Genomic DNA, 12555 nt, shown 5'->3' on the forward strand with positions numbered 1-12555 from the left:
TTTCCAAGGTAAGTGCACTCCTAGAACATTCAGGTCAAGGCTGCAGGAAGCAAAGTTTAGACTTTGACCTTTTCGCCAGCACCTTGCTCCCAAGGCATAGGAAAAGCAGGTCTAAGGGAGAATGTCATTGGAGGTAAGTTTTGAATCAGATCCATGGCATTTTCAATAGAGATGTGCATCGTGGGAGATGGCACCCAGTAGCTTTGCTTCCTGCTGCTGCAGAGTTTTGTGCAAATGCATTGCTTGAACAGGTACACTGTAGCAGGTGCTGCTGCTAATGTACTGATCAGGAGTGAGCATAGGGTCTCTTGACTGTCGTAACACAAAAATGGTATCCTCCTTATTCTCTTAATGAAAGGAGAACTTCTCAGGAAACTGCATCCTATGTAGAACTCACAACTCAGTGCAATCCTGTCACCTGCATGTCTACAGTAGTTGCAGGAATTGTCCCATAGGAGAATTCAGCAGAAGGACCTCCATCTTTTCTTTTAATAAAAACAAAAGTGTTAAGAAAGCATTCTATCCTAATTTGAGGTAGAAATACATAACTTGGAAGAAATGCCGATCTTTGCTTGCTTTGCCTTGCTCTGATCTGATCTGGTCTGTCCTTTTCCTGCCATTCTCATTGCACTGCTGTAGTGGAAGCAGAGTTACCTGCTGAGAGACGGGTTGGCTCCAACAATTGAGATCCTCAGTAGAGATCAGCAGTGTTTGAACCAGCCTTGGAGAAATGTGGCCATTTGCCTGTGATCCTTGTTTTCAGTAGAAGAGAATATCTGTAGCTCGGTTGAACTGTGGAGTCCTTGGTGCTCTCTGAGCTTGGAAGTTTGCTTGCAGATGTTTCATTAACTGACTAGGTAACATCATCAGTGCAAGCTGACTTGCATCGATGATGTTACCTAGTTAGGTAATGAAATGTCAGCAGGCAAACAACGAAGCTCAGAGAGCACCAGGGGCTCCACAGTCCTTGTTTTGCTGTACTAAATATTGGCTACACAGTACCATCCAACACAACATTTCACATCTCTCCCCACATCTCTCTAATGTTCATTCCAGTTTTCCATAAGCAGAACAAGAATCAAAACAAATGTCTTAATTCACTTCTGTGCAGCTTCCTGATGCCAACCCAGGGGTAGGTTATGACAGCAGGAACTGCACCAGGTGAAGACACCCAAAAGCTTTAAGAACACAACTCTAGACTTTTGCTCTTGGCTTTCTGTTGCCCTCTTCCTAACCAAGAAAGCATGGGCAAAGAGAAGGGGTGCCAACCTGCTTGTGACTAAGACACCTTCCTGAACCCAGCCTGGGGAGTGATGGTAAATTGGCTTCGGGTTGACAGGCAAGGGGAAAAAGGCATGGACAGTTAAAGATTGAATTATATGTTCTTGAATAGCATGTTAAAAGGAAACACATGAATCTTGAGCACTGAAGAAGTCTGCTGACAGATGTTGCTGCTGTGGAGCAAGAACATTTAGAGAGCCCCCAGCTCGCTCTTCCTAATGAGCTCTGCAGGATTTGACATACTGTATGAGAAGATGACACCTTTTGCTTACCATTTTTATTGAGGTTTTAAATGTAAGGAAAGCTCGGAAAAGGAGTAACTAAGTTCCCTACAAAGTCTTACACAGGATAATTGGATACTGTGAATTGAGCCCAATTTCTCCCTAAAATTTTTCTGTGGCTCACTCTTCCATCACTCCCAACTGTAACACAGAAGTGGAAACAATAATTGGGTTCATTGTATCTTCAGATACACAGAGTAGAAGACAGCAAATCTAGAAGGAAGAGAGGAATGAGAAGGTAAGGTAGCTTGAGATCTTCCCCATAAAATTGAAAAAGGCTCCCAAACTTTGTTCAGTTGCCTTCATTTTAGATATAATTTCCTTCACAGCTTCCTTACAGTTGAGCTTCCTTGGGCCTGTGATCTGCCAGCTTTATTCTGCTCTGCTGCTTCTATCCCTGTGTGATCTTTTGTGGTCCTTGTTCTACCTACAGGGAATAAATGTGAGCCTGCCCAAGGGACTGGACAGATTTGAGTCCAGCAAGCGATGGTAGAATATTTCTCCCCATTGCTTCTATTCTGCACAGATTAATTGCTTTCGTGCTGCATTTGTCATTCTCTAAAACGACAATAGATCTAGTGTTGTCTAGCAGCTTGACTTGCAGAACGCTCACCCACCCAGTTCTGGCTGCTTGATTTTGCAGTGAGCTCCCATAATTCCTGGCCATAAAGAAGCCATCCGGCCTGAAGGAAAGTGCTGTTGCTGCTAGCCCTTGATCTGAACACTTGGAACACCTTTCTGGCCAGGAAGGGCCCTTGCTCCTCAGCAGCCCAGGTGCGGCTTCTTGGTTCTGGCTTACAGGCACTCTACTATCATGGCTTTCTGTTCCTTGGGATTCATTGGAGAAGTTTTCCTTAGCCATGGTGGAAAACCTGCTTTATTCCTTCCTCCTCAAGCCTGTTAGGAAAGGCATTCTTCCTCTGGCCCATGTTGAAAGGAAGAGAATTGCAGGCTGGAGTGTGAAATCCAGCTGGGGGTGGGCTGGCCGGTGCAGAGAAGTGCCGAAGAGCTGAGCGTGAGAACGTGGCCAGTCGAAAGATCCCAGTCTGACCCCAAGTTTCTTGAGAGCCGTGCCAGACACAGGCTGTATGCCACCAGCGGGAGAGTGGCAGACCTAGCCAGATGCAGCCCATAGGGCTTCCATGCACATGCCTGCTGAGGGCAGTTACACTCGACGTTGGCTGCCCTTTGGGGAGAGTTGTAGCTGGGCCCCTTCAGAATTGGGACAGGTGACAACACAGGCTTCCAGGGGAGGCTGCTTGAAGCCTCCTTGCTACCTGGGGGTGGGGGATAAAATGTGGGTTAATCGGGGAGTGGGTGGGTGCATGCATGTTAATGATTCCGTTCGCATGGGAACGCACCTTCTGAAAGATGATGTAGCGCTTGGGATGGAAAATTTCCCTACCCTTGCCCTATGCCTCTTTTGTTATTCAGGACCAAAAATACTATTTATCTTGAACATAAAATCCTACTTATACTCTGGATTGACAAAACGGCCGGATTCACGCGTTATGCCAAATCCAGCCACAGAGTCAAATGTTGGTTCATCCAGCTCAATTCCTTTGAGTTCCTAACGAGTCTCCACATTCTCAGAGCGGTGCCCTGCTCTGCCTCAAGATTGAAACTGGAACCCTTTGCATGTGGCTCAAACTTCACTAGGAGTCAAGTTAGATGTTCATGCTAAGTCTGCCAACTGATCACCTCTGTTCAGAATGGTCCTGTATGGCTCTGCAGGTCTCTCTTGCCCTTCTCGGGAGAGTGAAGCTCTGCATTTGGACCTTTCTTGTAGTTACCCCCATTCAGTTTCCCCTCTATCCATTCCCTCATAGCAATCAAGTAATGGACACCTTAGGATCTGGAGATCATAAGAAAGCTGGCCAGATGAGAGATCCACCTTATAAATTTGTGGAGATGTGGGAAAGCCTGGGGAATACAATGAGAACCCTAAAGCTTGTAAGACCAAGAAACCAGGGCAACTCTAGAGTTCACTGGATTTCTTCTGAGAGAGAGATCCAAGCTTTGCAGCAGCTGAATCCACCCTAGACAATGTCCAATGTACTGTCTGGCTCTACAATAAGTTTGTTGAGTCAAACCCTCATTTTCCCATTGACTGGCATGGGATGCACAGGTGCGTGCAAATGTTCAGGCACCCCTGGTCAAATGGTACATTCCAATGAATCCTGCAGTGAATAGAAATTGACACAGCCTCTACATGGTACAAGGTTAAGTACACGTTACTGACATTTTAAATGCATACTTACTATTTATGTGCAATTCTTTACAGATTCAAAGTAAGAAAACAATGAATTTGATAGGTGCAGAAGTTTGGACACTGTTTCTGTCACCAGTTTGTAGCCCCTCCACTGGCAGATGGAATAGTTTCCAAATGATTCCTGGTAACTGGCCAAGAGTCTGCCTATTTTGCGTCTGGAACATTTTCCCCCATTTTCCTTGCAGATCAGAAATACTTTCATGCAGGAAAGCTCCTCACAGATTTTCAGTAATATTCAAGCCTGAGGACTACAAAGTCCATTCCAACATCTTAATCTTTCTTGTACATCATGGTGGATTTGGAAGTGGGTTTCAGATCATTGTCCTGCTGTCTTTCCAGGTTCAGTTTCTTCACCAACGGTGGCACACGACCTTCTACAATTTGTTGAATCTGTTCTTCCTTCCACCCACATTGTGTGCCCTACATAATAGGGCCACCCATACTTAACCTTTGGCAGATTTTTGTTTTCCTCCAAATGTATCTCAGGTTGTGGCCAAATAATTCCGTTTTGGTTTCATCAGTCCAAACACTGTTCTAAAATATTTTGTGCTTGTCATGTTTTTGGGGGCCTTCTTTAGACTATGACTTTTGTGATGAGATATAAAAGATTTCCTTCTGACAACTCTCCAGCGGAGGTCATTGTTTTGCTGTGGAAAGCTACTCCACACCCCTTTTTTGAGTGCCCATCAAAGCAATTCTGGATGTGATTTGGAATAAGTAGAAGAATCTGCAGTCACCCATCCAGCTGAGGAGAACTGGGTGAGGCTTTTCCAAAGTGCATTGCAGATCTTTCAGAGATATGAAGTCAGAGTGGTTGGAGGACTTTAATTAGCCAACATCTGTTCGGTGACAACTCTGCTAAGTGTGATACAGGTACTTTCAGGAAATTCCTGGCTTCTCTTGCTCTTCTCCAAAACCAGAGAAAGACATAGGAGGATCAGCTATACTTTTCACTTGATACTAACAAATAGGGAAGACTAGCTGGACAAGTAGAAGTAGCAGGACTTTGGGGAAAGTTTCCACAGCTGCAGCACAATCCCAGGAACACCCTTCAACAGATTATGTCAACCTTTCTAAGAAATCTGGTTGGTTCCGAGTTCCTTTCTTGGAAGAAGTAGCATGACTAAGGAGTCAGATTCTCTGCCATCCAAGATGCGCAGTCGTTCTCCTCTTTGGCAACAGTTTTAACAGGACATGCCAGCTGGGGAGATGCCAGAGACTGATCTGAAGCATGGGGAACCCGGGATGGTTACCCCAAGCCTCACCTTTCCAGAAGACTCCGCTGCACTTGAGGCCTCGCATACCTGTGTTTGGTGCAGTGCGTGTTTTGGCAGGACCCACACTGCCCATAGGGATCACCACGTGCTTAGCCTGGCCACAGGCACAAATACGCTCTGAATGACACAGTTGCTGTGAAATGGAAGTTGTTGCCATAGACCAGTGGGAGTCGGCCCAAGATGGCACGGAGCGAACCATAAACCCCTTGAATTGGTCTTCTATTCCTCCGCCTACCCTTGAAAACTGACTACGGCCACAGTTGGAAGCCTACGGCCAGCAGGGCATTTTTTTCCTGAGCTCTCGGTGCCTTACCCCGATTCCTGGCTCTGCCCAACGTGGGGTGAGGGCAAGACCCCGCAGCCTTCCAGAAGGTTTGGCCGCAAGGCAAAGGCGAAGTCTCAGCCCCTGGGACTTGGCAGCGTGCCGGGTGGAAGCGGTCTGTGGTTGCTCCTTCCACCCGTGGAGTCTGGCCTACAGCCCCGGGATTCTCAGGTCCCCAACCAAGTGCCGGCCTGTTCAGGCCGGGACAGCCGGGTCCTGCCGCCCACTGAGGCTGTGCAACTGAAAGTGGAAAATTTGGAAGTCCCCCAAAGTTGGTTTCTCCATCCTTTACAGCTCAGACCAGCGCCAGGCAGAGCGTTCCTAGGATAAGGCAATGGTCTCCCTTGCTGGAGGTGCCTCGGGGCGGACTAGATGGAGCCCTTGGAGGGCCGGCAGCCCCGCCTTTCGGCTCCCGAGGGTCCCCATCCCCTTCCTCGACCTCATGGGCGGGGCTTGTGAGCCCCTCGCTCCGCCCCTGGTTGCCGGGGCGACAAGAGCTCGCCCCGACAACACATGGGCGGAAGGCAAAACGAGTCCCGTTCGGAAAGTAGTGCGTCTCCTGGCGACGGGGGCGGCCTTCGAAAGCCACAGACCGCTCGCGGAGCGATCTCTTCGTGGCGGCAGGCAGGCAGGCAGGCAGGCAGGCAGGCAGGCCGTGCGGCAGCGGTGTCTCCTTCCGCGCTGGAGCCTCGCCGTGAGGGACGCGCGCGCGGCGGCTGACGGGCAGCGCGTCCTGCAGGCCCGCCGGCGGAGCAGCCCCGCGGCCCCGGGATGTTCAAGAACACGTTCCAGAGCGGCTTCCTGTCCATCCTCTACAGCATCGGGAGCAAACCGCTGCAGATCTGGGACAAGAAGGTGCGGGGCCTCGCGGAGGCGGCGGGTGGGCGCGGGGGCGGGCCTTGCTTTCCCGGCCTCCCTTCGGCCGCCTCCGGGCGCGCGCGGCTGGAGTTGAGGAGGGAGGGGAGCCCGCGAAAGACAGGGCCCAGAAGCGGGGAGGGGCGAGGCCGCGCGCGGGGCTCCCGGGCCTCCCGGCGGAAGGTCCGGCTAAGCGGGCGACGGTTGCTCCTTCCGGCTCCCTCGCAGGTGCGGAACGGCCACATCAAGAGAATCACCGACAATGACATCCAGTCGCTGGTGCTGGAGATCGAGGGGACCAACGTTAGGTAGGGAGAACGCCGCGGCCCTTCCTGGCCCGTGGGCTTCCCTGGCTCCTGCCGTGGGCAGACGCCTGGAGGGGCGCAGTTTAATTGCAGAGCCCTGAAGGCCTTTCTGGGCGGTATAGAAATGCAAGGGGAAGCCTTGGGCTTAGGAAACGATCCTTAGCCCTGGACGTCTGCACCTCCAACAGCAACAAAAAGCCACGAGAGGCAGAAGCCAGGAAACACCTCCGGTCTCCAGCGGACTCTGGCGCGCTGTAGCTTGCAGGGCTTGGATGTTGCAGCCCTGGGAGTTGAGGGGTCCTTAAAAGGGAGGTGCCGGTCAGTTGCCTCTGCCGCAGTGTGGCTTGCATCGCAGCGTGCTTTTCTTTTCCTCCACTTAGCACCACATATATCACATGTCCTGCTGACCCAAAGAAGACGCTGGGGATCAAGTTGCCATTTTTGGTGATGATCATCAAAAACCTGAAGAAGTACTTTACTTTTGAAGTGCAGGTTAGCATATGGTGTTGCCTTGGTATGTTAAGAGTGTGACAACCAGAACAAACCGAATCCTGGTTCTCGGTGGCTCTCAGTGGCTTACCGACTTGGAGGTGGGGAGGGTTGGGCTGTGTTTCACCTGAAACAGCTCTGTTCCTTCTCAACAGCACCTCTATTCTAGCTGAGGGTGTCTTTTTGTGTTAGGTGTTGGATGATAAAAATGTGCGCCGGCGGTTCCGTGCCAGTAACTACCAAAGCACCACTCGGGTCAAGCCTTTCATCTGCACCATGCCCATGCGCCTGGATGATGGCTGGAACCAGATCCAGTTCAACCTGTCAGACTTTACTCGCCGGGCCTATGGCACCAACTACATTGAGACCCTAAGAGTCCAGGTAGAGAGTTCAGTGGCTGAAAGCTTCCTGGGCTATTAATGATGATTCTGAGTGATGCTGATGAAGTTACTTTTCTTCAAAAAGTTGGGATATACCGAAGGGAGAGGGGGCAAAGGGAAGAAGGAAAACATATGTCTCCTATGAACCTAATCTTACATGTGTATGTCCATTTTCTAATACAAACTATTAACATTTAATAAAAAAGAAACTGAGCATACAAAGTGGCATCCTGTATGCAGCCCAGGTTTCTAAATCATCCTTCAAACAGCAGTAAAATGCTGGCATGCATGCATGCATATGTGGAGAGGTGAGTCCTTCAGACTGTTGTGTAATTATTGGATAATTCTTCCAAACATGTTGCATTAAAAAATGCATTTTGTAGCCTTTCCCAGTTGTCCTGTTAATTCCCAAACTAAGAAGGCAGACGTTTATCAAAGCCAAGGAATCTTCTGAGCAAATTTATAGGAGAGAACATCTATCTTGAGGGACCACAAGAGCACACAACCACCTCGTATGAGCCAATGTTGGATTTTGAGGATGACGTTTCCAACTGGCATTTGAACTCCCAATATTTCAAACTGATACAAAATAATAATTGCATAACCTGCAATTAGCAGGACTTGTTTTTCATAGTCAGAGGGCTGAGAATTTGTTATTTCAAGTTACAAAATTTACCAATAACGTAAGATGGTCCTCCTATAATTTCATTTAACACTTAAAATGGCTTTGATTTTTTTAAAATTAGTAATACTTAATTTTAGTATATTAAAATTAGTAATACTTAATTTTAATTCAAAATATTATTTTCCTTGGGAATTTTTTTAAAGGCATTATAATCTTTATTTTTTTCCAAAAGCAAAGGTGAAAATGGGATGTTATCTACCCTTTTTCTTGGAGAGAAGCGTACTGCAAAATTGTCCTGTTTTTTTGTGACTTGATTTGTCTTTGGGCATAGTGGGGTGCAGGAGCATGCCAGCTCCAGTTTGACCTTTGGGCTTAGTTAACATTTGGGGAGGACCCAAATTTAAAATGGCAGTCCATACTGAAGAAACCGGTTAAGTGTGAATAGCTCACACTCCTTAGCCTAGGATTAGGCAGTAAATATTTGTTAATTGAGTAGCTGCAATAGAGCTCTGGGTCACTCTGTAAGTGAGCTCTTGGGCAGTGGATCTGCAGGGCTGTCACCAGAAGCTCACCTGCTGCTGGTAGATGAGTCTTGTAGGGAGCCCCAAAACCTCCCTGTGTAACCTCTCTGAATACCCAGAAGTAAAGGCCCAGATTGGAGATGGCCTCCAAGGAGTAAGTGGCCTTTTGCCTGCCTGATTTTGTTCCCCAGGGACTAGGCTACAAAATTTTAGTATTTGGATTGAATGAAATGTCAGGCTATTTTGAGATGGGGTAGGATTGGAGTGACTCCTGCTGCATTTTCGGACACAATTTCCTTTTCAGATCCATGCAAACTGTCGCATCCGCAGAATTTACTTCTCTGACAGACTCTACTCTGAGGATGAGCTTCCTGCTGAGTTCAAACTTTACATTCCTGTCCAGAACAAGGCAAAGGTGAGCAAGTGGGGGATGGATGGGAAGACCTGTTCCATGAAGAACGGCAAAATAGTCACACAACTCTCATTAGGCAGCTGTAAATTGGAGACGTGTATTTGCATTTGGTGCTCTAAGCAGAGGTGTCTGAGGCCAAGAAATTGCCTCACTGGCTCTCTACTAGAGAGTTTTCCAGTGAGCAGGTTGGTGTCTTGCTTGTGCTCCCAGAAGAAATTCTGGAAGGCCCCCTCTGCCAGTGTTCAACCATTGCTCAATGCATGGATTCACTTAGAAGCATCTCCCCAGAGAAATGGTTGTCCAACCTCTGCTTGAACACTTCTGGTGGAAGAGAGACCACGCTTCTCTTAATTCCACTGTTGAGCTGCTCTTCTGTTAGAATGTTTTTCTAGCATTCAGGCTGGAACATTCAGCATTTGAAGGAGGCTTCTTAGTAAAGAAGCTGGCCTCTCAAAGCCTATGGGCACTGCTGCTGTTGGGAGAATGCATGGTGCAGGAGCCCAGCACGTTCCCCTTCAGAAGGTCACATTTCAAACTCCAGTTTCGTTGTGGTTGAGCGGCACGTCCCTAGCAAATCCCGTCTTGTGCTGCTAGGAATATATGCTACCCAAAGGGTTGTCTTGTTCTGTCCAGGTAAAAGTTTGATATATATGTATTGAATAACGTCTCTTTGCATATATCGCCCAATGCAGCAATGATGGCATGATGGGAAGCCCCCTGGCAGACACACTGAAGATGCTGATGGAAGAGTATTTTTTTTTTTAACTAGAAACAAAATGTAGGTGTGGATTTCCTAGAGTAACTATATTTAATAACAGTTGGTATCTGTAATGCTGGGACCAGACAAAACAAAGCATATCATTGTTCCATGTGAGAGATGGATCAGGCTCAACTTTGTAGTTGTGGATCACTCCTAGGGAGACCATGAATCGTGGAACTGATTTGGCCAGCAAGTGGGAGGCTTTGTTGAAGCAGTTCTGAGACCCTTGTGCCCTCACAGATGCCAGTGGTTTTCCTTCTTTGCTCTGTCTGTGTATGCCCTAAGTATGTGTGATCTACTCTTGTCCTGGAAGCTGCTATTAAATATTTGATTTTCTTTGTAAGGCTGTGCTTGGTTTGTCTTGGCCATTTGGGGCTGAAGTATCCTGCCCTGCCGGTGGGATGTAAAAGGACAGGTTAACAGCTTCCCTTTAGACCAGGGATAGGTGCAGAGGAAAGGAGCAGGATTCTTTTGACTGGGTCCACAAATTGAACTAAACCATAATAGTTGGGCTCATAGGTCATACTAAGTCATCATACATTTTGCTTCTATGTTTATGGGTCCCTGCTGAAAGTAACAGCAACGGGCATTTTGTTGATTGGAAAAACAAAGGTGGCCTTGCATCTTTGGTAACTTTGCAAGGAGGCCCAGTGGGCAGGATTCCTGCTAATCCATTGAGAGGAAAGCCAGGCTGTGGGAAGTTTGGGCAAAGAGCGGACTTGCTCCTTCATAGGCTTGCTGAGCTCGTAAGGATGAGGACACCCTGAACAGCAGGATGGAGCTCTGGGAGGAGCCCTTCCTAGTCTGGAAGAGATTCCTTTGGTAAGGCATCTGTCTCCTGTTGACTAGTCAATTTTTCCAGCAGAAGTGAATGGCATTTGCAGACTGGTTTTCAGTGATATTGTATAGATGTTTTAAAGCTTTGTACCCCAGATTTTGCTCTTTCGTTAACAGAGAATCATCAAAGATAGCTTGGCCTTTGCTGGAGGCAGGCAAGCTGTTGTGTGACAAGGGACAGACATGGTCAATTTTCACTCTGGTCAGTGAGGAACTTTTGGTTTGCAGCAAGAGCAGGACTTGGATGAGGTAGAATTTCACACATTGCAATAAAGCATAGTTGACCAAACATGATGTTGACTGACCATGATTACCTTGGTTTAGTGACGCTGGTTGATTCATATGTTGCAACCTACTTATTGATGGTGGCTTACAAACCAGAATAGCTGGGCTCACACAACACGCAAACCCCAAGGCCAAATTCTGCTGCAGCTTGTCCATGGTGAGGTAAGGATCGTAGTGGCACCGGAGCTGGGTGTGCAATGGATGGCTCTTACATGCAGAACAGCAAAGCCACTGATCCTTGCAAGAGACTCCGGGAAGCTGTTAGTAATGCAGAAGGTAGAGGCTTCTCTTCCACTTCTGCCTGAGCCGCCACCACTCTGCACTGAGCTCATGGATCCCACCACTGCGCCCTGGGGGATGAGGGGATGAGGCTAGGCAGAGCTCTTCAGCACAGGTTTTAGAATGGGAGGAAGTCCAGCATCATGAGACTTGCAAGATTTAGTTACTGTGCCCAATCTCAGCTGAAGTGGTTTTAGCCTTCCTGTGGAGTTGATTTCCTGGTCTGGTCTACCTCATGGGGCTGACATGCTCTGGCCATCAAGCTGCACCTGCCCTCCAAGATCTCTGCTGCAGTCGGTCAGTCACAGGGAAGTTCAGCAGGCTGCTACCCCACTTTGGGCCATTGTCCACCCGTGAGTGGGTCAGGTGCTGGCCAGCAAATGAGCTGGAGGGCCACAAGTGTAAGATGCACATTTGCCAGCCATAAATTACAGATGAGCAAGTTGCTGGGAGTAGTCAGATTCAGGTGAGCTCTGGGTGCCTCTCCTGAAGGGCTGCACGTCTTCCATCCTTGCGTGTTCCTCTGCCAGAGGAGAAAATAGAAGAAGTTACCTCTGCAAATAGGGCAGGAAACAAGCCACCAGAGGATACCAAGCGGCATTTTTCCAGGGATGGGGGAATACAGTTTGAAAGCCAAAATCAAATCACATGATGGCTTAGCGTGTTTTGGAGCCTCCCTTCCTCTGGGCTAAAGTGCAGCCACTGGTTCTGTCACTTTATCTGAGGAGACAATTAACAGAACATACTGCTTTGAGCATTTTATTCTTAGGTCCTTTTTCTGTGTGTGTGTGTGTGTGTGTGTGTGTGTTACATTAAAAAGATACATTAGATGGCAACGGTTTGATGCCACGGCAGGGTATAATTTAGGACAAAGTACTGAAAGGGCTGCTGTCTAAATGCAATGGCAGGTCACCAAAATAGAACCACGACACATAGAATCATGTGTCGGTTGTGGGCAAAGGAGGGGGCTTGATTGATGGATGTCTGAAATTCTGCTCCCACTTCCTCAACAATTTTTTTTGCTATAAATGGAAGGTGAACATTGTGAAGGTGTCATGAGAACCTTGGATATTTTTTCCTGCAAAAGATTAATGCAGTTGCCTTTCTGGGAGGGAGAGAGGGTGTGTGTGTGTAAATAATTAATGCACTTACTGCTGTTCCTTTTGGGAAGAGGATTGGCAGTGGAGTTTCAGAGTTCTTCAAGGGAGGGGATGAACATCTGAGGCACATCCCTGCTGGTGAACAAAGTGGCCACCAGGTGATGCTCTTCTAGTATGTACTTTGAGGCCTGTCCAAGTCAGACCATTGCTGCTGGTGTATTCTTCTCTTGAGTCTCCCACTTCTACATTGTGGAGCAGGGCTACACTGCCTGCT

The 12555-nt window shown here is 47.9% G+C and overlaps 1 protein-coding gene across 1 annotated transcript; it reads left to right on the forward strand.

Moving 5' to 3' along the window:
- Nucleotides 1–6083: 6083 nt before the first annotated feature.
- CFAP20 (cilia and flagella associated protein 20) lies at nt 6084–10123 on the forward strand. Its single transcript, XM_088135492.1, has 6 exons — nt 6084–6288; nt 6517–6596; nt 6974–7085; nt 7275–7463; nt 8913–9023; nt 9713–10123. The coding sequence occupies exons 1-6, from the start codon at nt 6205–6207 to the stop codon at nt 9716–9718; spliced, it is 582 nt and encodes a 193-aa protein (XP_087991618.1). The 5' UTR covers nt 6084–6204; the 3' UTR covers nt 9719–10123.
- The last annotated feature ends 2432 nt before the right edge of the window (nt 10124–12555 follow it).

Source organism: Python bivittatus, unplaced genomic scaffold (genome assembly GCF_059951505.1).
Source record: "Python bivittatus isolate LINGU-HERP-01145 unplaced genomic scaffold, Pbiv_v1 ctg000170_np1212, whole genome shotgun sequence".
Classification (NCBI taxonomy): domain Eukaryota; kingdom Metazoa; phylum Chordata; class Lepidosauria; order Squamata; family Pythonidae; genus Python; species Python bivittatus.

Coding starts and splice junctions, on each gene's coding strand:
- CFAP20 (XM_088135492.1), top strand. CDS start 6,205: ATGTTCAAGAACACGTTCCAGAGCGGCTTCCTGTCCATCCTCTACAGC. Junction 6,597..6,973: donor ATCGAGGGGACCAACGTTAG/GTAGGGAGAACG, acceptor TCCTCCACTTAG/CACCACATATATCACATGTC. Junction 7,086..7,274: donor ACTTTACTTTTGAAGTGCAG/GTTAGCATATGG, acceptor TTTTTGTGTTAG/GTGTTGGATGATAAAAATGT.